At 38.6% G+C, this 27,700-nt stretch overlaps 1 protein-coding gene across 4 annotated transcripts; it reads right to left on the reverse strand.

Annotated features, from left to right (window-relative positions):
* Window positions 1-1,628: 1,628 nt before the first annotated feature.
* LOC146312219 (cytohesin-1-like) lies at window positions 1,629-27,243 on the reverse strand. 4 transcript variants are annotated; one of them, XM_084741404.1, is made up of 12 exons: window positions 26,996-27,243; window positions 12,694-12,776; window positions 8,095-8,159; window positions 6,967-7,033; window positions 6,440-6,558; window positions 5,242-5,435; window positions 4,769-4,917; window positions 4,315-4,426; window positions 3,651-3,727; window positions 3,468-3,539; window positions 2,468-2,622; window positions 1,629-2,364 (listed from the first exon to the last, which is right to left on the reverse strand). In XM_084741404.1, the coding sequence occupies exons 1-12, from the start codon at window positions 27,081-27,083 to the stop codon at window positions 2,286-2,288; spliced, it is 1,260 nt and encodes a 419-aa protein (XP_084597530.1). In that variant the 5' UTR covers window positions 27,084-27,243; the 3' UTR covers window positions 1,629-2,285. The 4 variants fall into 4 exon arrangements, with proteins under 4 accessions (XP_084597530.1, XP_084597531.1, XP_084597532.1 ...); XM_084741405.1 differs by lacking the exon at window positions 26,996-27,243 and adding an exon at window positions 22,480-22,638; XM_084741406.1 differs by lacking the exon at window positions 26,996-27,243 and adding an exon at window positions 17,951-17,978 and having other exon boundaries at window positions 3,651-3,729; window positions 4,314-4,426.
* Window positions 27,244-27,700: the final 457 nt, after the last annotated feature.

The following is a 27,700-nucleotide window of genomic DNA, read 5'->3' on the forward strand; positions in this document are numbered from 1 at the left end:
AACACGACTTAAAGTGAAGGATAATGTTGCTCATTAACTGCTGGTTGTGTAAATTTTAGCTGAAAGGAGAAAAGAAAAGGCACAGAATAACCGTTTCCACCTGGACAGGAGAGGCAGCGGGAGGGAGGAGATAAATCAGAAGCCTGTTTTACTCAGCCTGTTCAGGCAGGAATATTGCGCCTTTAGTCCGCCTCACCGTCTGTGTAAAAGGTACGGAGGCAGAACGGGGGGTCGGTTTCATTCTGCCTTTGATGTAACAGCTTGTAACAGAGCTGTGCTGGATCTACGTCTGTAAAAGGCTAAGTTGACGAGGCAGGTTAGGATGCTGCCGAGTCACACCTTCACCGCTGCTGTCAGCAGTTTTTAGCAGAGGGAGACGAGTGGACACTTTTTACAGCGCTGACACAGAGCTGCACGCACTTAACAGATAGACAGGAGGAAAGAAATCCTCCCACAGATCATCACAGGTCTTTTGCTGATCTTTTTCGCTTATCTGTCGCAGAAGAAGAAGGGACGGTCTGTTTATCTGTACGTTTTATACACTGGGGCGGCTTTACGTCGGCGCTGCTTGGTTCAGTGTAAATAAAGCCAACTTAAAGGCCTCCGTGTAAAAAAGGCTAAACTTGCCCTCTAGTTAACCACAACAGCTTTATAAGATATTATGTCAGCGTTCAGTTTGTTTTTATTGTCCCCAAGTGGCCAACAAGTCAGTTACTGTGGGTTTAATGAAATACTTAATTGGTCATGTTTAAAAAGAATTACCTCAGAATAACTTTCATTTCAGGCGAGCTACAGTTGATGTCACTTTAAATAATTTTTAATGCTAACTGAAATGGTAACTGAAAAAGCCAGTGTTGTTGAGAAACATATTTAACTTGAAACACAAGTTAAATATTTGGTTTACAGATCTGATTCTGCTAAAAATCCATTAAACCAGCAGTTAGAGAACGACATTGAAGTCGTGTTTGTGAACACCTGATGAATATACATCCCGTATTCTCTCACTTTTAGCTCTAAGTTTGGTCTCTACCAACTCTTGTTCCTTAGCTTAGATGCTCACCAGCTAATCGCTAACTTTGTCTGCCTCCTGTTTTCTGCCGAGCAGGTGTATAGCGGGTTTTAAAAGTCTTTTGTGAAACGCTCCTCTCATCTATTTTTTGTGGATTGTGACACATCGGCTTGTTGGATACATCTATGTTCCTCTAAAGTCATAGCTCAAACTGTTTCCTGTTAAAATCATCGTTATCCAGGACAGGTAATCTCTTTCCTCTGCCTCACTGCTGAAGCTTTCATCTCCTCCATGAAGTAACAAGTTAAAAATCTGACAACAGTGTGATCGCCTCACTAAACATGTGAAATGATCAGATGTAGATAAGAGGAGCAGGAAGTAACTGAGTGGGGGAAAATGCTGACAGTGTGAAAATTGAGTGCACGGATGGTTTCATTGACACGGTGTCAAAATATGATGGTAAAATGGTTGAGCTGTTGTAGCTGCTCAGTTTCACAAGAAGAGCACTTCACTGTCTGATATTTTTGTTTTAATTTCAGTCTTTCAAGCCAGAAGTAGTTCCTCTTAATTCTGTAGTTAAGATTTGGTCAAAATCATCCATAAACAACAGAGTTCAGTATTAATTTGCAAACTTTTAATGAGACAAAACTTGAAACAATAAATTACAAGAAACATGGATAAATAAATATTCAACTATTTATGCATTATTACCTTCATTTTCATGAACAGTGCTTTGACAAAAGGCCGACAGCAGTAAGAAAACAGGCGTAGAAAAAAAAGCATTTTATGGAAAAATCAGACTAAACGATGAAGTCCAGCGTCCAGATGAGATCAGTCCTGCACTTAATTTGTTTTCCAGTAGATCTCTTCATTAATCCATGTCTGGAAAACAGACCTTGATTGGTTGTAAACTAACTTTAAAATGATGTGAATCACATTAATGTACGATGTGATTCATTCATCAGCTGTGGCTCTGCAGACCGAACAGTGAGTCTGTGTGAAGCGGCTCTGAGGTGAATCAGACACGTTTTAAGAGGGTTGGGAGTCCGAACCGGAGGACACGGCATCGACACAGTACTGCAGGAGTACAGTGCTCAAAAGGATTTTAAAAAGAGGTCTGAGAGTGAATCATTTCATCTGCAGATGGGAAATGAAGCTTTCAACAGAAGGTCAAACCTGTAGAGAGCGGCTTGTCTGTTCTTCAAAAGCTGAATCCTCTGTGGCAGGTCCGAGTCTATCGGATCCAGTCAGCTGTGTCGAGTCAAAGTTTAATCCTCTACAGCCCCTTCAGAGTCGACACCTTCTTCTTGCGAGCAGCCAGCATCTCGTAGAACGGGTCTTTGCTGATGGCAGCTCTGCAGGTGGAGGATGAAGGAGGGTTAGAGAACAAAACATTTCCTGGAATCATCATCATCACACTGATCATGTGCAGCAGAGAGGGTTTAAAATGTGGCTCACTTGATGCTGTTGATCCATTCGTCCTTCTCCTCTGCGGTCGGGGCAGAGATTCTGTAAAAAGTGTGGTTTCCCTCGACGACGCGGCCGTCTGCCTCCGTCTTGCAGGCCTTGATCACCTGATCTTTGTGGTCCGGGATGAAGAGCTCAAAGCAGTTCTGAGAGACAGAGCAGAGCAAACAGGATGAGTCAGGAGATTCATGTCAACAGGAAACATCTGAGAAAAGCAAAAAACATACATTTGTTTCAGTTTTGAGGGAAAAATAGATTTCCTGAAAACAGGAGATATGAAAAAAAAAAAGAGGCCAGGAACAAATCTTCATGTAACTGCTAACAGTGGACATGTTTTGAAGAGGAAAACGGATACCAGAGAATTACCCTTCTAATTAAAGGGATAGTTCAGATTTTTTAAATTGGGGTTGTTATGAGGTACGAGGTACTTGGTACTTGATGGTGCAGTGTTAAAGATGGTAAAGTGAAGCAGTGAAAATATTCTAAATGTCATACACTTAAACTGATATTGATTTTATTAAGTAGATAAACCACATTTTAGCGCTAACCCTGTCCACAACCTTGTTTAGCTTCCTAGACCAGTACGCCTGCTGCTTCTCCAAACGAACTCTCTAAACACCATATGTTGTAGGTAATACACTGTCCATCGGCTAGTACCTCGTACAACCTCACTTCAAAAAAATTTAACTACTCCTTTACAGCAACTAATGGATATATAACTGCAGAAGGTACAAAAACATACAGTATATAAATTTTCATTAATAATTACATTTTCATTTGAACTTTTTGGATATATTTATGCTGTTTTCTGCATCTAGCAGCTTGTTTTTTGTTAGTTTTGTAAATCATGTCTATCATCCGAATCTATCATCTATTTATGTCATTACAGTACTTACATAAGCCTACGATAGGATAAGAAAAAAATTAAGACCTTTCTTTATGAAATTCAATACTTTTAAGACCTTGAGAAAGAAAGAAAAAAAGAGTTTACCGGTTTCTTGGAGTCATCGACTTCTCTGATACTCAGATTTTCCAGTGGAATAATTCCTCTGGGTTCCTTATCCTGTAAAGAGAGGAAAATTAATTACAATGAGACATAACTGAGTAATGCGTACAGTATTTAAGACATATCTCTTCTCTTAAGCTGCAGTGTAGCTAAACAGAGGGTACTTACAGTTGTGTATTCAAAGTAGTAGAGGCAGTTATCTGTGAGAATGAACCAACGTCTCTTCCAGGTCTTCACTCGTCCACCTGAGGACAGATTACAGGTGAGCAACAACTTTCACTAAAGACAGATAACTTATGGACTTTACTAAATGAAGCACACTGACGGCACAAACCAGCAGATTAAATCAGCCCACTGATCGCTAAGCTGAAAGCTGAGGTTAAACCTTGTCCAGCGGTTAGAAACAGATGTGAAACTATTTTTTTCACATCTGGACTTAAAGCATACAGCGCAGCAGAGTGGAATTAGATACGAAAATAGATTCTTTATACTGGATCAGATGGATGCACACAGCCAGTGGGAGTAAAAAGGCAGACAGGTGGAGGTGGGGAGATGGGGGGAGATGGGGGGAGATGGGGGGAGGGGGGCAGGTCAGAAGCAAAGCAGTGCATTAAAGCTGTGGAGGGAGAGGTGGGTACATACCTCCTGGAGTCAAAACCCATGAAACATAAAACAAATAAGAAGAATGTCAACAAAAGAGAATTACACAACAGTTTGTCCTCTTCATGTTAAAGGTGCTATTAGAGGTCCAGTCCACTAGAGGGCCCTGCAGCTCACAGTGACTCACTGAATTTAATTAAAGGTGAATTTTACACCACATGGACACACATACCGAGTTTGAGCAGCCATCCTTCCCTGTCGGGGTTGAAGAAGGTGTGTGTGAGGTCGTTCCCATCATCCTCTGGGATCTTAAAGGGTTCATTCTTGATGCTGTCATACAGGTTCTGCAGAGGAGGACAGATAAAGATGATGAAATGTTATAGTGTCTGTTACTGAGTTGCATATGAGCAACTCAGTAACAGACTTGTAATGAGCTTCTGCATATGAGCTTGAATAAAGGCAGGATATTTGCTGTGTGTCTTGTTTAAAAAAAAAAACAGAAGAGCAATGATTGTTTTTGCATCCCAGGAGCCTCTCGTTTTTATATGAAATGAAATTTGGCGGTTGAGTTTGGCTACATTATATTTTTAAAACCACTGTGGTACTTTTTTCTTAATAACAACTGTGTTCGTGTTAAAGTGTGATGTGATTCGAGGCATCGTTTTAAGAAAATCAACTTCTCTCACCCTGAGCAGCTCCTCCGGCAGGTCTCCTCCATCATTAATGCCTCTGTTCATCGCTGTAAATCTCTGAACAGACGGTTTGTCCTTCACGTTAGGGTTGTGTAGACTGGTGTTCAACATGATCACAGCAAATGACAACACATAACAGGTATCTGGAAAACAAGACGGAGTGTGTGTTAATTTCAGGACATGGCCGCTAAAATGGTGACAGTTTAACATATCCTTCCTGTGATTCACAGGGCTGTCAGCTGATCTAAATACATTTTTGTTCTGATAAGATCAGAATATATTTCTGCTGAGTATGTGACAGCTTGTGGTGGATTCCAAAACAGAAATGTGCAACAACTATGTGTTACAAATGATGATTCCTACATAAAAGGAGATTAAATCCTAGTCCTGAAAACTATTTTTTTTTTAATTATTTCTGCTACTATGACACTTTGTCTCCTCCTCTTTGTTCACACACATGTATGTACCTGTGCTCTGAAACACTCCGGGGTTGCAGCGGCAGTATCTCTGGGCGAACGCCTCCATCATGCGGTCGATCTTCTGAGCCTCGCCCGGCAGCCTGAAGCTCCACAGGAACTGCCTGAGAGCCTGAACCAGGTTCAGGTCTGTGAACTCGTGTAACTCCAGGAAGGCGTGCAGAACCTCGATGTTGAAGTCATCTCTGCACGACACACAATGATCCCACACACACGCACACACCCACACAAGGGGGAGTAAACAGAGCAAAAACAGGATCAAGAACTGAACGAAGCTCTGTTTAGATCTCTGAGTTGGCAGCTGAAAGAGTTGGATGAGATGTGACGAATCAGATAAAAACAGATGATCTGTGTGGATGAAATGCTAATGCAACATAAGCTCATATATATAGAATACTATAATATATTGTTAAGGTCTGATTCATCCTCAGTGCTGCACATGTACAAACATGTACAGCTCTGGAAAAATATCAGGATCTCAATGGGATCCCTGGATCTGCTATCGTTACTTCTGATGAGGAACAGATCTTTTCACAGGAGCCATTTTTAACATGCCACAGTAGGAGAAGCACAGATGTAAATAGCAAAATCAATGAGAGCTGAATTCCATTTAGCTGATTCACTTTCAGAGTCTTCACTTTCATGAGTTACTACATATCAACTTTAAAAAAACTTAAGGTCAAACTCTATCCTAACCACAAAAAGGACAAGTTTATGAGGATAAATGATTCTTGTATGTAATAAATTCTGTTAAAATATATTTTTATTGCCCATTAGGTTGCAGCCTAAGTGAGAAGACTAGTCAAGTGATTAAGCCTGCTTCATGCTGGAGAGCCAGGCTATAATATTTGCTAAAGTTACAGTCTCAGCCTAGTTCATATCTACATCTTAAATACTTTACTGTGTAATGAAGTCAACAATTATTGTAATTTTTGGAACGGACACCATAACAGACATCACAAGCGCCAGTGCAAGCAAACAAATGGTCTCCATGGAAACAGAAGAATTTTACTGTGGAAAGTCTCTTTCAATGCTGCAAATACCTTAAACATTTTCCTAAAGCAATAAAACCTTTTCAGGGATTCTGTGCAAAACCCTTAAGTAAGTCCCTCAACCTACTTAAGGAGAATCTGGCCACTTCTGTTGTTCATGAACTGGAGTTGGAAGTAAAATCTCTGGTGTCACTTACCTCTCCCCGAGGTAGTCGCCAATAGCCGTCTTATTGAGCCCCTCCCCCTTGTAGAGAAACTTGGCGATGTCATCGCTGGTATTTTTCAGGAGGGAGCTGTCGATCAAGAAGCGAATCCCCTGAGGGAGAAAATTGGAACAGAAAAAACAGATATGATCTAATTCAAGCCGGCAGATCAGGTGAAGAAATCAGTATCAGTGAGGTACAAACAAGTGATCATAGGCATCACTGACTACACCAGTTTTTTTAAAAAAAAGTCCAAGACAGCTTTTAGTTTCACCACAAAAAGATAAAATAATGGTAGCTATAGATTAATACTAAGATTGAGTCAGTTTATGAAAAAATACCAAAATTCTCTGGAGGCAGTTTCTCCAGTGTAAGGAAATGCTTCTTTTTTCTTTTTTAGTATCACTGTAAATTAAACACTTTTGGACAGATTGATCAACAATGAAAATAACTGTCATTTACAGCCCTACACTGATCTGTTATGTGAAGAAAGGAAAAGCCTGCCGTTGGTTTCCTCTCACCTTCTTGGGGTCCATGTTGAACTTCTTTCGGCCCATGGCCATCTGTTTATTCCTCTGCATGTTTTTCCTAAAAAAAAGAAACAGAACAGGAGCTTGCAGCTTATATAATGGTGACTTCTGATGGAAATGGCTGTCTGATGGCAGTAAAGCCATAAATATATGCTAAATATAGTCCCTTAAAGTGATACTGAATTTTTTAGATGGGCCTCTTGTTGTCCACAGCAGTGCATTGTTTAGCTTTCTACACCTGTACTTGTCTCCACTTCTCCAAACTGGGAGAGTGTAGACCACCAACTACTGTAATACTGTTAATGCAGTGACTATCAATAAGTACATCATACAACCTCACTTACAAAATCTGAACTATCCCTTTAAAGTATTATTTAAGCAAGAATGCCAAACATTCCTGTTTTTCAGCTTCTCATATGTGAGCATTTGCTCCTTTTCTCTTTTTCATATCATTGTTAACAGAATATCTTTGAGTGTAGAGATTCATTCTCAGCTCGAGGGGCACATATTACAGCCTTCAGCTGAAGAAGGTGAAGCTTTCAATATGGTTGAAAGCTCCTAGAATAGCTCAGTTAAGTGGACCTTGTGTTTAGAACATTTGTCAAATTCAAGGCCTGCAGGCTGAATCCAACCCAGCCCCTCATTTTTTTGTGGTCCATGAGAACATCAAAAAATATATAATTTGTGCAATACAATTCTATGCTGCATTATAAGAATTAAAGCGTCTATAAATAAAACTACGTCCGTGAATGCACCCAATTTTGTTATAGACATACTGAGCCTGTCTAGCTGCTACATGCCAGTATATACTAGACAGCACCTTGAAATAATTTAGTTTTCAAGTGTTTCGTACAACAGTTTTACACTTGAGTTTGACACCCAGAATAGTTACCACTGAATATAACTTTGGGTCCTGAAATGCTGGTTGGACAAAATAAGAAATCTGAAGACTTTACTTTAACTGATAATGTAAAGAGTCTTTAAGTGCAGTGGACTGTTCCGGTTGTGATTTTTCTGGTCAGTGTTATGTCTTTCCCCACGAATGCATTTCCATTAAAACAAAGGGTGAGTGCACCAGCGCTGCACAAGCACAGAAACAGCTGCTGAGAGATACTTTACCTCTCGTCAGTCAGGCCCAGGTTTTCAATCTCACTGGTCACCTCTGCTATCTCATCCTTCAGCCTCTGAGAGCAGACAGAGAGACAGAGAGAGGAGGAGAGTGATGAAACAACAGCAGAAATAAACATGTGACGTTTATGTGACGTCTGACCCTCTGGAGATACTTTGATCTCAGAGACAGTCACCACAATGCATTACACATGGTCGTCACCAACCAACACATCCAGACAAACACTCCTTACTGAAGAGATGACCCAGAAAAAAAAAACTAAAAGTGCAGCCGTGATTCACTCTCTCTCAGACAGACTCATTCTTCCTCCCGGCAGGAGTTATGTGGAACAGCCGCCCTCTGCACAAAATCCTCTCTGGGAGCTGTAACACCTGTTCTGAGGGTCATAGCCGACCACCATTCCCCTGCTCCTCCTCTCCCCTGTGCTGACCCAGATTTATCAGCCTGCCGAGCTCCCCCTCCTCCTGACTCCCTCCCGGGAGTGTTTGAGAGTCACACTGGTGGGGAGACGGGAATATGCAGGATCAAAGACTTTGATGGGCTTAGTGGTGCAGCTCCAGAGAGCTCAGAGGTTATGGGAGGAAAGAAAAGAGGAGTGAAACAGATGGAGAAACACTGAGGCCAGCAGAAAAGATAATGAACTAAGATAATTATAGAAGAGCAGAAGAAGCAGAGGAGGTCAGAGTCTCAGATTAGAGCCATTATCATCTATAGCTCTCAGTGAGTATGTGTGCAAAAAAATTAAAAATAAAGAGAAAAAGGTAAACAAGGTGAATAACTTCACTCGTCTGGATTCCTCCATGTGCGTTGCCATGGTTACACCCCCTTACAAACAAACGGCGTCCTCTGTCTCCATTACTGGAATATTTCATGGCTCATTGCCCATCAGCCCCCTAGGGCGAGATGGGGCAGGGCTTAGAGGAGAGAAACGCTGAACGTGAGTCGACCTCGGTAATAAACTCCATCAATCTATTCGCACAGCGTCGCTACCCAGAGGCCATGCTTGTTTTTTTTCTTTGTGTGTGTTTTGGATGTCCACCTTGCTGACTGAGAACTGGGGAAGGGGTTCAGTAACGTTTTACCACATCTGAATCCTTTCGAATCCCCTGTTGAAGCTTTCTGGGTAATTTGTAGAGCTGACCCGAATGTTTAACAGCTTCCACCGTTGCCATGGAAATTGATGTCTAAATCAGCATTCAAATGCTTCGTTTTGTTTTGTTTTTTAAGAGACGAAGGAGATGCTATGTAAGCTGTGCCCAAAAAGAGGCAAAATACTGATAAAGAGTGAGAAAAGTAGCTCCTCTATGGTTTAATAAGTCTGTCAATGTGTGCACATAAAAACCAGGTGCATACCCGTCATACAAGCACAAAGACAAGCATCGTCATGAAGGAGTGTCTGCTCTGCGTACACAAATGGGCAAGCTTGACCCTCCATACATGCTGTGGCTGATGTTAGCCCCCTCGTCCTCGTCCATCATTAGACTCATAATTACAATAATAGCAAAGCATATTAAAACCAATTTTAGATTCATTTATCCTACAGACAGTCTGTTGTCATAATGAATCTAGTCAACTTCCTCATGCAGACTGGAATGATGATTGTCCCATTTTTTACTAGGGCTGTGTTGACAAGAATCTGGCCATACGATGCACATCACGATACAGGGGTTATGATTCAGTATATTGTGATATATTGCAATACTTTAAGCGAGGTGATACAGTATATTGCTGTGTTTTAAATCTAATTTTAGGAAAACTGTCATAGTATAAAAAACACACCACCATATTAAAAAAATCAGAGCTAAAAAAGGTTTGTTTTTATGCAACTAGAATAGTAAAGATAGATAACAGCACTGCTATCTAGAGGTCTGGGGTTGAAACACTGCCACAAATATTTCCACTATCATGAAACATAATATTGTGGTACTCAAGCATACCCACAGTTACAGTTCATCTTTTGTTGACATTGCCAGCGATTAAATGTACAGGCATTTTGGCAGTGGAGTACATTTTCTACCATGCTTACAGCATTCAATAAATAAACATTAATGACTTTCCCAAACAAAATTTAAGGCTTTTTAAAGAACCTGTAGCCACAAGACCTGTGGGAAAGTATAACTTGTTTTGGGAGGGACCAAGTGATGCTGTTTTTTAAGGCTGACACCAAGATTCGTGTGTTATACATTTCAGCTCAGGAACTGTGCTCTAATTGGGGTAAAAAAAACAAAAAAAACAAACTGAGACAGCTTTCAGGGCATCATATGACATTCAAATTTTCCATTGAAACTAAAATAATAAAAATGCTTTTAAAATTAGCAGATGTTTGAATTAAGTGTTCAAGTCTTAAACTCTGTAGTCATTCTTTCTGTCTTAACTGTCCTTGAAGGGATCCCTCTGTAATGCAACTCCACTGTAAGTGATGTGACAAATTTCACAGACAGTGTTTCCTTGCTAAGCTGCTGTGACGTGATCATTACAAACAAGGTGAATTTTGTATAAAAAGGCTGTAACTTTGGAAGACACAACTTCAATTTTAGTGTTTTTATGTTGTTTGCCAATGTTCCAAGACTGTTCTACACAAAGTTTTTTGTATCTTGAATATTAGTTGCCAATACAAGATAAATAAAATAATAAATAATAATAAATAACAGTTGCTGGCTGGGTATTCATTAAGATCATTATTTTTAAGTTATTTATCGGTTTGGGCTTTCATTTAACTTTTAATATTTATTTATCTAGAACTTTTGCTCATAAAGATAAGGCCGGCCAATCCCCCCCCTACAAAACAAATGTACCCACATACAGCGCTGACACAGACAGTCCCACTAATTTATTTAGGGTTATAGGAGGAACTGAGGTGGGGGGGTGAAGCTGTCCCCCCTGGGCAGAGAGCTAGCGGACGCACACATATACGAGGTTCACCCCCTTGTACACATGCACCCCACACAAAGAGGATCATCTATTGTGAATGCATACAGTAACGCTCCGGTGGTCATATGCCTATACGTCCCCACACACACATACACATCTCCCTAGGTACACTGGTCTAGACATGGAGGTACAAATCTACTGAAGGACACAGACAGAAGAAAGACCAGCCTGAACAATGTGATGTCCAGACAAAGAGGAAAAATGGAAACAATGCACTGAGTAGTTTTGTAATTTCTGCAGTTCCCCCAGATAATTCAAATGGTTTAAAGGACACTTCAGGTTGCATAAAACCATTTATGCTAAGGTTTTCCTTAAACTATCATCTAAGGATGCCTTGGAAAAAACATGAGTTTCATAAAATCACCATGAAGATTTCCTTAAGATGTTTTTAAGTGTTTGCCCTTCAGTACTTTTCACTTATGTGTTGCAAGGTCCTTAGAAGCCATTTTCCTCAGAAAATTTTAAAAGGCATCCATAACATCAACCATAACAGTTGTTTTCAGGACAGGGAGGTCTCATACATTATCATTCTCTATATATTTAGTGAAACTCACCAGTTTTTGTAAACTACTGCCCATGTAATATTTTCATATTTCTTTATTACTTCAGCTTCATTACAGCAGATTTCTCACTTTGATTTTGTCAACTATTTCTTGCCACATCCTCTGCTTGTGTGTATTTGTTATGGCTGCTTGGTTATATTTACTTTGGATCATGTGCTATCTTTCCATATTCTCTTAGGAGAGCAACATTCCCATTTTCTGTCCAGTTTGGCTTTCTTTGTCTTTTTGTTTGCTCTTTGTTGGCCATTTTGAGAAGCTGGCGAGCACAGGCTAACTAAGTGTGTTAGCTCAGCTAGCTAACAACTGACAAAAACACTGTCTTGTAACATTAAGGAATGCTGTAAGTGAAGTGTAGCCATGGTAATTAAAGTGCACATGCTGTATTATGATAGTAACTTCCATGAAACCCTTCATCGAAACACTCAGGAAAGTAAACAACCTATGAGGCTTTATGCAACGCTCCTAAATGAACCCGTTAGCGCAGCTAAATATTTTGTGAATAGACAAACTTAAGTTTGAAATTTGAGGTGGTTTATGCAACTAGGGACAGGTTCACCTGGAAGTGATGTGAGACAATCCTTGTTCTGTGCAAAGATTTATTCAAACATTTGACTTAAGTTATTATCTGAGTTAGAGAAATCAAGTCAAGATCTTTCAATGAGCATTTTTAGTACCAAATTTTCTCCTTTTTGTTAGTTCCACTGCAACTCAACATAGAAACAGTGTCCAGGGAAACACAAGGATAGAATTTTATACTAAAAACCACAGTAACTTTCAAAGATATCCACTTGATTTATGTAACTCAGACAGTTGAAGCCACATATTTTGTCCCCCATCACTGACATTGTAAAAGTTGTAACCTATAATTTAAAAAAATGTTAAAAAGAAAGAGACATGAAACAGTCCAGGCAGCCACAGGGTTCACAGCAAGGACAAAATGAAACTCTCTTTGATGGCTGTCCTGCTAAGAAAGCATTTTGTCCAAGCCGTGACAGGGCCAAGAAGTTAAACTCCAGACAAGTTCAGCTTGTTCAAAGTTTAACAAATTGATTAAAGGAATAAAGGTGTGAAAAATGTCTGAGAGTGTGTTGTTACTTGTATGTCATGCAGCAGCTCTTGTTTTCTGCGGCGGATGCTTTCCAGCTCCTGTCTCTCCTCTGGACTGAGGTCATCAGGCACTGAGAAGAGAAGTACATGTAGCACTCAGATACAAAGATCAAATATTCTCTCTCTCACACACACTCACTCACTCACTCACACACACAATGGATATTGTATACTGTATATACACACATGTACAAAGGAAGATGAGAGACCTGAGAGTCCCACTGCTCTGGGTCACTATGGCAACACATTCTTTGATCCATCAAATTACACCCCCCGCATCCAAACCCCAAAGTGGAGGATGAAATCAACCCCTTTGTTTTATACAGATGTACACACACAGGCACACACAAACAAGCTGAAACGTGATGAGTTTTAGTCATAATATCACTGCCAACAATTCAGTTAGAAGGAGGAAAAAAAAAACTAAATATATTCTCCACTTTAGTCTGATTTTACAATTGAAAAAGCAACAATCAGTGTTGCTGGAACAAAGTAGAAAGTATAAAACAGAGGCTGCTTCCAAGGCCATTAAAGCACTAAACTATGTTGTCATTCAGTGTTCAGTGTAAAAACATCAATTAACAGCCCTTATCTGACCAAAGTTGATGAAGTTCCAACTTTAATAAATGTGCACAAAAATCAAACATGTTTTCTCCTACATTTTGGTGGAAACGGTGTTAATCTGTTAGCCATGTTTATGATTAGGTTAATTATAGAAACCTGTAGATGTAGGAGATGGAGAGACTGAACTCTGTAGTGAAAAATGAGAGAAACCTACAAACAACTGTGTCAACTAAGACTGAACAATACAGTTTCGCCATTGACTTCACAATGTACATGTTCCTTGCAAAGGATACAACATATTAACGCTGATTATGTCTGCCATGGTACACTATACAAGCTGCATAAGAGCAAATTAAACATTACATTGAAACTTTGCTTTCTCACACAACACTGATATTAAGGTCATAATACTCTTGTCTATGTAATGAATAACAGAATTCGACCTGTTTTGCTGTTTAACACACATAATACAAATCAAAGAAGCAAAGTTTCTTCTTGTGGATTTTGCATCTGACTTTAAAGGAGCAATATGTAGCAAATGTGCATGTAAAAACGAGTACAACCACAGACTGTATGTTAAATTGGTTGAAATCCTAATTGATAAATAAATGATCCACCTCCACCCCACCCCCATTAACACGGTGCTCAATTTAACAGTTCAATATCTCCTCCTTCTCTTCCTTCTTATTAATGGTTTCTTAGGACTAATAAACACACATTTATTCATTCAGGGAACATTTGGCTTTAATCTGAACTCTAAATAATGTGAAACAGGCAAACAAAAACAGCTGTTCCAACCTGGAACAGAAATTTCAAAGAAGGAAACCATGGCTATAGCGTTGTTGTCAGAGTAGCAAGTATTTCAATTTAGCATGTTTCCTTAATCTGTGATGACATATCATGGTCATTTCATGATTTATTACAGTGAATACATAACAAAATTCTTCATAATAGTTTAGTCCTGCTGCTAAAATAACAGAATGTAGCCTCTCCTTTTGGCTGTTTAGCATATCTACTACAAATAAAAGAAGCTGAGTGGTTTGTGGATTTTTGCATCTGACACGAAAATGAATGAAGGCAACAAAGGAGGTGTTTAAAAGAAGAAATGTTAGGGAAAAAAAGATCTGCTACGTGGGAGTACTGTTTTAAAACTGATGTAGAGGAAAAACAGGTACTCTCACTTTCTAGCTGAAGTTACTGAAATTAAAATCTAAAATTAAAACATTTATGTTCTAACTTTTAGTGAATATGTACTTTTTTGCTGCAAAAACAAAAATAGTGCAATGATTAACTGTAGTATTAACTGCATGCTAACAAATCTAATTTTTTGCTGTTACTGTAGATGTCTCTCCTTACTATGTTCAAAAGAAACAAAAGTAAAATGAAAAATAGTTTTAAAATGACAAAGTGATATCTTACTGTATCTGTTCAGCTTAAATGCCGCCTTACAGCTAACGGTTTAGGTCCAAGTGTGTTCTCTGATAGAACAGAATGTGTCCTCAGACACACACGGTATCTGCAGAAGAACGATAAGACGAAGGAGGGAAATGTGGATCTGTCAGTCACTGACTTGTGGTTTTTCTCAAGAAAACTTCCATGGAAAGAAAAGAAAGAGAAACATATATCTCCAGTAATAAGAGATGGAATGCAGCATGCATAGCTTTTGTGCTGATCTGCATATTTTATGTTTAACATCTAAAGATTTTCCAACATGATACCTCTGCACTGTCACCTATAATGGCTGTTTCTCTCCACTGGACATCTCATAATAAAGCTTCTAACCTGTGACAAAGGTGAAGAAAACATACAATTTTCACCAGGTAACAAGGAGCCACAGAGGACATATCAAGCTGTGCTGCTGCTGTTTGTCTGCCTCATTAGAGGAGTCATGCTGAGGGATTCAAATAAACACTTCATTTCACTTTGCCATCATGACCAAATAACTCAGTGTCAAACTGGAGCAACAACTAACACCGTCTGTTTCACCATATTAATGAACTTCTGAAGCACTGAAAAATAGCTAAATATTCTGGTTTAAAGACTTGAGGACTACAATCCAAAACAACAGCAGTTTGACAAAAAAACAAATTCAAACTCAAGGTCCACTTACTAGTTTTATACTGAGCTTTCTTGTAGTTCTTCAGCAGATGCAGTTTACAGAGGCTACACTCTACATGTAAATGTATATAGAGCTGCAACAATAAGTTGATTAACTGATCAAAAGAAAATTTGTTTCAAACTATTTTGATAAATGATTGTTTCAGTCGTCCCCACAGTGAGATTCCATGTCCTGGGATTGGGTCGTCGGGGCCCCCACCCACGACTGCCACCCAAATTACCCTTTTGTTTGACATTTTATAGACTAAATGTGAGACAATGGTGAAAAAGTTGACAAAACGTGTTTTATCCAACTAAGATTTAATGCAACATGTTATTGATTAGCCCACTACTGCAGCATGGCATGGTGGACTTGAGCGTGGTGTATTTGACAGTTCAGTGTGCCAAGATGTCGCCAAAACATTGTAGTATGGCTACACTACACACCTGTGGCATCTGATAAAAATTCATTAAAATTCATTAAATGCAGAAGGATTATTTCAGGAATTCTTCCAGTCACTAGATGGATATCAAATTAAGCATAAAAATGGTATCCAATGAACTGTTCTACTGGCATCAGTATCACCTTAAGGGTACTGGCATCAACATTTTTTAAATAATACCCAGCTCTAATTGCAAGCCAATTAAAATTCATCCACTGAAGAAATGAGATGTGGTTGAAAGCTGTAAAAAAAGGACCTTGAGGTTTTTTTTCTTCAGGACATGCAGACACCGCTGACTATGTCCATACAAGGCAAATGAAGTAAAGTCTGAGGTGGTGTGACAGGTGCCACAGCTTGATATCATTTACATAGGCTACTGCAAACACACAGACAATGACGCACTCGCTCATCACACACACATACCCCTCGCCCACAGAGAATGGTTTAAGTAGGCCGGGGCAGCTCTTATTATAAACCTGTGGACAAGAATAACGCGCCATTGTGAGCACAGAGAGGCAGTGAAACTGGTATTCACACTCACTTCCTCTCTGTGGCTTTTCATTAAGAGAGGAAACAAGAGTGCATGGATTTATGAGACAGTCATCATCCATCGCTCAAACAAACAAACACAGACATTCTGATGTAAATGGAGTCACTATAACAGAAATTTAAACTTATATACAATACTAGTATACAAGAAACAGTACATCATACTTCTTCTGATACCACAGCAAAAATGAAAAAAATCAAACATTTTATTTTCTTTTTTTAAAATTACAACCTGTAGACATGAACAAATATCACAATACTTTTACTTCAATATTAATCTATAGTGCAATAGCATTGTAAGGATGACTACTGGTGCTTTAACTCTAAATAGGAGATAAGTGGGTAAAGGTAAATAACAGAACAGCTGGAATAGTCTTGTAAGTTCAGAAAATGACAATTTTACTGTAATGCAGCTTTTAAAATCAGGAAAAGACTTAACTTAAACTGTACCAAGCTACCAGTTGCAATGATTAGACTAGTCAATTAATCAGTTAGTTGTCAATCATTAAATTAACCACCAACTATTTTCATACTTAATTAAACGTTTTGAGTCATATTTTAGGAAACAAAAGTCAAAATTCTCTGATTTTATCCTCTCGAATATGAATATTTTCTAGATTCTTTACTCCTCTTTGACAGTGAGTTGAATATTTTTGGGTTATGGACAAAACAAGACATTTGAGGGTGTCATCATTGGTTTTGGGAAACAGTGATCAACATTTTTTATGAAGCATGTATCAATAGATTAAACGAGCAAATGATCAACAAATTAACTCATAATGAAAACAATGGTTAGATGCAGCCTTAATCTAAAGTCTTAGATAACAAAATCAATGCAATATCTGTGGCTTCAACTAATGCTTATTTTCACTGTCGCTTATTTTCTCGGTCAGCAGATTAGTTGTTTGGTCCATGAAATGTAAGAAAATGGTGAAAAATCTGATCACTGTTTTGTAAAGCCCAATTATTGTGACTGTAACAATACTGATATATTGCACAGTCCTACATGCTGGTACAGAACAAGTCTTGCTGCAAGCCAAATTTCACACAGGACAATAAAGACTACACAGAACCGAGGTCTTGAAAGAGCACTCCTGTAGCTACAACTATAGCTTTGGTACTTAAAACACTACAATTAACCAAGATTGCATCATTTTAAACATGTGGTATAAAGAAAATATCAATGTATCAATACTTTTGACAACATTGGATGTAAATAACAACATGTATCTTCAACCAGCTGCTCTAAATAGTCTCCAGGTCACCGAGAGTGTGTTTGTGTTGCCAAGTAATGGGACACCTTTCCATAGCAATGCTGCTGATGACCAGCTGCTATAGACAACCAACATATTCAGGCCCTAAAGTTCACTCTCTATCCTTCTACCTCCACTCTCTGGTTTCTAAGTTATGCAACACATCACATCCTCAGAGACACATGCATAAAGAGTGTAAAACCACATGAACGAGAAGGCAGGATTTCCGGCTGTCATGAGCTTTCTGATGAAGATGTGCCGGCACACACATGCAAATACACACTCATTCAGATAAGTTTCTGCAATTGCAGAAGTTATGATGACGCACTGAACACCTACACATTTGTGTCATAATCCTGAGGTTCCTACCAGAGAAAGCTGCTGTCTGTTGAGTGACTTCACGACCAGTCTCAATGGTCCCAGTAGTCCCAGTGCAGCAGCAAACACCCAGTTCTTTAGTATTTAGTGGTTTGAGTCTTACATAAGTTACTTTTATAGCTCCAGTGCCAGAGAAGTCACCTGTACAAAACAGCCTTTTTCCTGTAGTCCAGTCTGATGTCTCCAACAGCACAACTATAATCCAGTCCTGCCCAAGCCCTCCAATCCCAGTCCCAATCCTGTGGTCCTCTAGTCCAGCCTCCGTGCTCCTTAATCCTCAAACACTCATTCCAGCAGAGGGGAGAGAGGAGGGGAGCAGGCCAACAGCTAAATGAGGCTGAGTGTGTGAGGGGGAAACCCTTGAACTCTCATCTCTCTCTCTCCCCCCTCCCCTCTGTCCATCTTGACTCCTCCCTCCCTCAGTGAGCACAGCATCAAACACAGGCTCCCCCACGTGGACACCCGTGTCCATCCGAGAGAGAAAGAAGGTGGGGACTGGGGAGGTGCAGTTTTGTGTGTGTCTTCAAAACAATGTCTGATAAAGAAATGAGGAGGCTGCAGACTAGGGCTGAACAGTTAATTGAAATTTCATCAAAATTACAGTACTGACTACTACCATTTTCAAATTGCAGGAAGGGCAGCATTTATTAAATGCAAAATGTGTGTCAAAATACCATTTTAAATTACAGAGGTAATGCATACTTAATAAGTTTTTTGAGCTGTAACCTACATTATATAACTGTACTGAGATGAAACACATCAATGCTGTTGTTAATTTTGACATTTAAATTCTGCCGCTAGAGATACCTCAAATTAAAACAGTAACAAAAGATGCTGTTTGATGACAACGTGAAGTGGTGAGGGATCATGGAAGATGTTATCATCAATTTTAAACAACCAACATAGCTGAAGAAAGTCTATCTGACATGACTCAGGCACAAATCATGTTCAGTGATGAATATTAAAGTTTTATTCACGTTACACCTAGTCAACCTGCCTAGGTACTAGTCAACCTGACTAGGTGTAATGTGACTTCCATCCTCACTCTCTAAGGTGTCCAAGCTCTCCTGTGTTTTCCTTAAGTTACAGCAACTAGTTAGCAACAGCTAGCTAACACTTTTGGAAACATATGAGATAATGCAAGTACACAATTCTACAAAAGATATAACATATGTCTAGCATAGCTATTAGCAAGTTAGCTCTGAAGAGCTACTACATCAGGGGTCGGCAACTTTTAATATAAAAAGAGCCATTTTTGGCCAAAAAAGAAAAAACAAAATCCGCCTGGAGCAACAAACATTTGCCTCTGAGACTCCTATTTTTTAGACTTGACAACCATAGATAGGCCAGGGAGATTAAGATTAGCCACCAGCATAATTTAGCAAAAAAGTCAATGAGTCATAGATGCAGGCTGTGACACACATTTTAGTTAACAAATATTAACTTTTATTCATTTGGTGTATAGACTACTCATTTTTACAAATGGAGAACGTAACACTCACTTTAGGCCTACAACAATGATACTTGAAAATCAAACTATAAAAACACTACACAACTACACTGAGCTGCGTTATCTCCTATGTCATACATTATGTAGCCACGAGGCCACGCCCCCTATAGTGGCTGTCCTATGCACCCCCTGCCCACCCCCTCTCCTCAGCTCACATTTTAGTATTCTTAAAATTATGCATTGGGTGGAGTCCAAACCTCCTGTTGTGCTGCGAACATGTCCTGGCCTCCACTTCATAGTCTACAGACTTAAAAAAAACATCGTTTGTAACAGCTCCTTGAAATATTCACACCATAATCATTTTAACGTCTTTAGATTCCCTCTTGTCGCAGTGTCAGTCAAAATATAAGATATTTTTAACAAAATCGTTCAGCCCTAGTGCAGACATGAGGTTGACTCACCTCTCCTGGACGCCAGCAACAACCAAAACACGCCAAATAACAAATTACTAGACAACAGCTTTCTGTTGTGGCAGAATTAAATCAGTCTTCATCCTTCTGCACATAAATACAACAACAACAGCTCCCTCACTGGTTCGTCTCATTATTTCACTCACAGGATGGCAGCTGACCCAGCTCCCCAAGGCAAAGCAGTTTGGTTATGACTGCAAAATCATCTGTGGGTTGAGATTTCAGTGTTTCAGTGGCTGGCACTGTTCACAAGGCAATAATTGTCCGTTTCAGTCTTCACAAGGCTATAATTGTCCACTTCAGTGTTCCCTGGCCTCAGGATAACAAGCTCAACAGAGTGATATAATCCTGAGGTTATGGTAAACTCCCTGATGACTGATCGCATTCACACAGCCTTAAGGCTCAAAAGTCCAACAAGGAGACAGAAACAAATCCAACAGTAGGGGAAGAACATGGGAGAACAAACTGTTTCCTGACGTAGAAAAGAAAAACATCCTTAAGTGACAGAGAGAGGAAGTGTGGAAATTTCTGACAACTCTGGCTGCTGTCTCAGGGTGGAAAAGCCTTTTAAAGTGAAGTACCTTTCAGGTGGGAAAAGGCTATGAAAATGGACAACCAGTATTATAACTATGTCTAAAAATAAAGTGGGACTCACTCTGTCACGAAGGAAAAATGCTATGAAAAGCTATTGGTAGTTCTGGTATTTCGTACTTGACAGCATCTGCCTTACTTACAGACCAATTTATGTTATTGATAGTCCATTCTGATAGCTTTTCCCCACCTTACAGAGGGAAACATCTTATTTTAAAACAGATTTGGTGATCTGTTTTGACAGTTTTTCCCAACTTGACAGGATGAGATGCCGCCCTATAAAGCACACCCTGTAAGAGTGGCTCAAATTGTCAGAGACACATGAGAGCAGTTGAGAAGAAGCTGATTTATAATTACCAATAACAAGTTTAGTGTTAGGTTTTTGTGGAAAATTCTTCCTCCGACACTGACATTTGACACATTTTATTTTATTTTATTTTTTTACACTTTTTGGGTAGACTTATTCTGCATGCAAATTACATTAATAATATCTCTAAATCCATATTCTGACATTCATTCACTCATATTTTAATTGAAATAATGTATTTATACCCAAATCTAGGACTTAACATTTAATCAAAATCTTATTTTACGCACCTCTTAACATTGGGTGTGGCTGAAACACCTGAGCTAAAAGGGGTGTCCACTGACTTTTCGCCATACAGTATATATGTAAATGCAGCAATGTATATTGCCTATGTTGATGACATAGAAAAACTATAAAAGTTAATTTGTTTGAATCATTACAAATTACCTCAACATGTTTTTTTCAAATTCAGTCAACTGAAAATGATAAGGCAGGTACTGTCCAATAAACTCATTAAGTTCCCAAACAAATATGACCAGTCTATCAGCAGACTTCCCAACATGCATTGTTTGAGAGTTACAGTAAAACTCTTCTTATCTTAAGCTTATTAACGTTATTTAACTGGAAACTATTTGTTTTTATCCATTAAAATTACCTCAATTTATCTTTTTAAATTCAGTCAACTTAGTTTTTTAAATACATATGTTAATACGGATGTTTATTCAGTTTTGAACCATTACAAAATCACCTAAATTTGAAATGTGACTTTTAAGTCATAATAAGTGGATAATTACTGTAATTTTGAGATAGTATCTCACCCCGCCCCCCCAACACACACAGACACGAAATGCCATACTCAGGCAGAGAGGAAGAGAAAAGGAAAAAGGGTAGAGAAACCAAAAAGACAAAGCAATGGGTTAGTTTGTACGAAACTGAACTAGCGCACAAATTCACAGACCTGTATTTCATTTATGATGATATACAGTACTGAATAACCCAATGCTTTTAATACTAGCACTCTAATCATATATGGTGTTACTTTGAAAATATTTCAATACATTTGCAATGATAATAATTCTGCTGGACTTTTAAAGTAGTGTTTATGGTTTGGTAGGAGATTATTTTGAGTTGTGGTATTGGGCTGGTTTTGTCACGCAGACCTGGCAACCCTGCTATCAAAAACTTTGGTTACAAGTTGGGAGACTGAGCAGTCTCCCAGCCGAGCCCAGTCAACTAAAATGCCCGAGTACATCTGAGGGCAGCTCCCTCATTTATAGCCAGTAAAAGGGGGGCATTGATTGTATTTATAGATACACGAACTTATACAGAGCTCCACAATAAGCACGAACCCCCATGAGGTCTGGCCTCAATCCAGATTAATAATAATGGATCCCTTGTGCCAGTTAATAAAGACTGGCAAAGAGCATTAACAAACCTGTCAAATGAGCACTTGTTGCTTTCGCTCTGCTGACAGGGAGTTAGCAATGACAAAACACACTAAACTATCTGGTATTCAGACAATCCGTTTATGCTCACTCCGGTTAAGTAGCGGTATATAAGACTACGTTAGTTGCTAGCTAAATTAGCTGGCTAACCTGGTTAGCCTCTAGGTTAGCTCTCCTGCTCACTGTAACCGACTGCAACTAGCGTTAAAGCGGCTCAGGAAACTTACCAACTCCGTCCTCCGACTTTAAAACCATGTCTGAGCTGTTGGTCAACGCTGGGTCAAAGAACAGCGCTAAATATTTCACTTTTAAATAACTTTATTGGGTCGAAAGAAGTCTTGCCCTTCCTCAGTCTGTAACCGTTAGACTGGCAGTTAATGACAACTGTCTGAGAGACAGCCGGTGTTGAGGCTGGATGACGTGGGTGTGGCTTCAACTGCAGCAGCCAATCACAAACCTCTGTGCTTTCTATCTATCTATCTATCTATCTATCTATCTATCTATCTATCTATCTATACAGTCACAATTTTAACTATGAAATATGAACAAAACTTGTGACTTTTTGAGAAGTTTATAACATTCATAATTCTGACAAAATTCAGAAATATAACTTCTAAGTAATGATAATAGAAGACTAATCATAATTGTGAGATTAGATCTCTCTCATCTCTATTGAAATCCAAAATAATGACTTAGTATCGTATAGTATATATTTATAAACTTCATCAAAATGATGAGTTAGTAACTCAAAATATGAGTTAGGTCCTCAAAATGATTAGTTATCTCAGAATAACTTTTTTTTTTGAAAGTTTCTCATTATAATTACTTACAGGTTGTTGTTTTTTTCATCACATCACATTGCCAGGAATTATTTTCATTAAATATTAAATCAAAATTTGGACTTTTTTTAGTAGAGTTTATGACATTCTGAGAAAAAAGTTTGACAGAATATATCACAAATGTCTCTCTTAAGTCATGCCAATACTCAAATACAATACTCAAACAAATTAATCGATTGTCAGTATAATCAATTAATAATTGATTATTTGATTAATTTTTTAATTTTTTTGTAGATATTAAGTCATTATTTTGAGAAAATTTCTCCAGTTTTTCTATCATACTGGTAAAATAAGCTTTCAAAAATATGAAATTAAACTTTTTAAGGGAAGTTTATGACATTTTAAAGCATAATTATGACAAAATGTGTCAGAAATGTGACTTTTAAGTCACAATAATTAAATACTAATCATTATTTTGTGATAGTATTTCACCTTTGTGTCTGTAACTTAATATCTCATCAGTCTGACTTTCTTCGCAGCCAGCCTGTCTTGTTATTCTGACTTACAATTTAATCATTTTGAATGTTTGTCATTCATAACATTATAGCTTTTTTTATTCTTGGGCTGAAACAGCTTTGATAAGCATATGTGTGAAGAAAGAAAAGGAGAAATAAAAATAAGAAAATGTGTTCACATATTTGCATGGTTACACTTGTGTCTATGCTTCTGTATCTCCATCTGAAAATGGGTGTAGCTGCATTCTCATAAAATCACTTTTCAAGGCGTCTCGGCCCGGGGATATGTGTAAATATTCCACTTCCACAAGTCGTAGCACTCCACCCTGATATGTGTGTATGTGTAGAAAGTGATGAAAGGTTTGGCAAAGTGACATTTTCTCTTCATTTAAGCAAGAAGAGGAAACAAGACTCAACAAGAAGTAAAAATAATAATAATAAAAAAAATACAATTAACTTTAAAGTAATATCGCCCCACCTGCTGCAGAGGAGAGACATATTTTTCTAAATGGGTGTGAAGACTGAGGAAGCAGGTCTGATATCAGAGATAGATGTCCTGTGTGTGAGGGACAGAGGAAGGGAGAGGAGAGGATGTAGGGAAGGGTAGAGGAAAGGAGGGCAAAGGATTGCAGCTGTGCGCCTGAATCGGTGCTTTATTCAGAGTTTGGACACACCAAAAACAGGATATGCTGAGGAGGGGTAGGGAAGAACTGCTGCAATTCAACAGTTTAAAGGGTCAGCTCACACAAACACAAAAGACATTTTTTTCCCCTCTTCTGGTTCGTACCAAGCTGTGAACAGTTTTCATGGAGACTGTTTCTTTAGTAGAAGGCAGTTAAAGTGAAAACTGTTGACAGTGAGGTGCAATGTAAAAAAATTAAACAGGAATTCAGTGAAATTAGCTACAAAGTTACATAAATTTGTCTTTTCACATTCACTCAACTTAAAATTTTAACATTTACATTACATTACATTTACATTTATGCATTTAGCAGATGCCTTTATCCAAAGCGACTTACAAAAAGAGGATTAACAATCAAGCTACATAGAAGAGGCCCTAGAAGAGTATCGCTAGATCAGGACAGGAGATGCTCTCTGAAGAGCTGGGTCTTCAGGAGCTTTTTGAAGGCAGAGAGGGACGCCCCTGCTCTGGTAGCGCTTGGTAGGTCTTTCCACCAGCGTGGCACAACGCATGAAAAGAGTTACATTTTAAGACAGGTACTGCCTTAAAAAGTATGATCAGTATTTTAGCAGACTTCCCAGCAAGCTTTATTTAAGAGTTAAAACACTCCAGAGACTCTTCTTCTACCCTAAAGAGTTGTTGGGTCAACTTAACATCTTAAGCCTATTGAACATGTTTTTTCAAGTACATCTAAATTAATGTCATGTGTATTTTTTTTTAACCAGAAAACGTATTTGTTTTCAATTAGAGCAAAATCACCTCAACTTATCTTTTCAAATTTAGTCAACCCAAAATTTTAAGGCAGGTACTGTACAGAGTTCAATCAACTTTATTAAATTAAGTTTCTAAAGAAGCACAATCAGCAGATTAACAGATTTTCCCAGCGTGTCTCAGTCAACTTAAAATGCTAACTTTTTAACATCTTGAGCTTATTGTTTTTTCAAGCATAACTGAACTAACATCAAGTTATTTTGACAAGAAAAACTTATTTGTTTTGAACCATTTCAAAACTTGTCTTTTCAAATTCAGTCAACTTAATTTTTTAAGATAAATTGGACAATTTGTTTTTTATTAAAACAAATAGTTAATTGTTACAGTGTGTGGATTATCCAGAGTAACATGATCATTGCTGATGGAAAAAGAAATTACTGTTGAGTATTTAAAATGTCATTTTCACCACAAATCTCACTAACCTTCATTGTAATGAGGCAAACTAAACCAAAAGTAGCTGCATGAGATATCACTAGATGAGTGGAACAATGAATTCTTTGTACTTCGAAACTGTAAATGTAAAGATATAAATAATTTTCCAAGAAAGGTATTGATTCAAAGGGTTTATCTATGAAATAATCACTGTTGCAGAGGCCCTGAGGCCGAAGGCACAGAAATGATGAAGAGGATGAAAGCAGAGGAAATTAAAAGAAACCAGAAGGGGAAGTCCTGCCATAGAAATAAAGGTCATAAAATCTGCACAGCGAATGGAAATAACCTGGTAGAGTACCGTGCTCCTGCTGCTGCTGCTGCTTTCATTGTGTGAAAATGGCTTTTGAATGAGCGCGTTGATACAGTATGAACGCACCTTCACAGAGGGAGAGCAGTGGGCAGCAATGGAGATTATGTCACTCCAGCACCCACTGGAGAGGAGGCCAGTGGACCACAGGATGATGGGTGTGCGTCATGTTCACAAATCAAACCCACCATCTCACACAAACACACACACACTCACTCACAGTTTGTCTGGCTCGTGCGTATATGAACACAGAAATGTCAAAAACACAGCATGGTACACACACACACACACACACACACACTCCACAGAGCACTCTGTGTCTTGATAACCTAACAGAAAATCACCACGGCAACTGAACACTAATAGCACTTTGTGCCACTCTTGCGCTCCATGTCTCGCTGCGTTGGTCCGACATTTCTAAGCTATCAAGAGTCACATATAATCAGGAAAGACATGAATTAATAACAATTATGACGAGTGAGACTCAAAGTACTTTTTCAAAAAGAAAAATGTGAGACAAAGCATGTTTACTCAGCGCAAAATGAAGGTTGTTTACTTATCAGTAAGGATCCAACAATGAAAAAAGTGACCTCCACACCTTATCCCTACTGATATAACATGATATTACAAGGTTCATTATTTTATTTTATTTATTTATTTGATGAGATGCTTTCTGAAAATATTGAGTTAGTTCCTCAAAATATTGAGTTAGCTTCTCAAAATAAGGAGAAACTTTCCCAAAATTATGAGTTAGTGTCTCAAAACAACAAGAAACTTTCTCAAAATACTCAGTTAGTATGTCAAAATAATGAAAAAATGTTAAAAAAAAAATGAGTCAGTATCTGAAAAATAATGAGTTAGTAAATTACACAGTTAAGTTTATTCAAAATCTTATTTCATTAGACGACTGCCACTGCTGCGTCATTTTGCAATTATACATGCATAATTCATGGCAATTTTTCTGCACATGCTCTGGTCGGCTTTATTTTATTTTATTAAAGAAATTAAGCAAGGGGAAATTATTTTTGTAGGAACAAAATACACCGTACACATCAGATTTATTCTTGAATAAAGGACAATTTTTCAAGCTGCTATTTTTCTTTGTTTTTTAACTTTGCAATAAATATTGTACCGTGAGTTTTTAGTGCCATGAGGTTATTGGTATAGTTATCACTACTTGTCAGGAAACACAAGATTGCTCACAAGCACTTAACAGATTTGTATAAAATAAAAGAAAAGTGTGTTTTCTTTACTTACCTGTGGCTGCAGCAGGTGCCCCCAGTCCTACAGAAGGATAGAGAAATGCCTGGAGACTGGAGACACACAGCTCACTCACAGTCCCCATCACAACACAGTAATCAGGAGTTTGTGACAAAACAGCGTTCAAAGCTGACGGTGTACTCTCAGCATCTCTTTGCTTTAAGTCCGCGTCACATTTAACTAAAAGGAGGCTAAATCAGCAGCAGGCTCTTTGAAAAAGCTGAGGTTTTTTAGTGTTTTCCCTCCCGACTGCCACCAGACTCTGACAGACTCTCAGAGAAACACTCTCTGCTCTCACTCTCTCTCCTCCCTCCTCGCTCTTGTTCACATACTTGACCTCACTCCTGAATTCAGCCTCTCACACCACTCCACACTTGCACTACTTCACACACACACACAAAAAAAAGACCGGTCGCTTTATGATACATGATGAGGATTTTCAGAGAGGCGATCACATAAAGAGGACACACGTATACTGACACACACCCACTGCTGTGTCACTTTGAACAGTTGTGAAAGTATATTCTTGGAAGTGATGACAAATGTACACACACAACCTCGTATCCTCCTGTTTCACACCCACACATGCATATCAGAGCCCAGTTTAGGTTAGTCAGAGCTGAGTAAACACACAGACATGCACACACACATAGGTTATGTTGCATATCAGTGGTAGAAAGCTATACTAACACCCTTTATTTG

Source organism: Lutjanus erythropterus, chromosome 17, assembly GCF_056507025.1.
Source record: "Lutjanus erythropterus isolate fLutEry1 chromosome 17, fLutEry1.hap2, whole genome shotgun sequence".
Taxonomy (NCBI): domain Eukaryota; kingdom Metazoa; phylum Chordata; class Actinopteri; order Lutjaniformes; family Lutjanidae; genus Lutjanus; species Lutjanus erythropterus.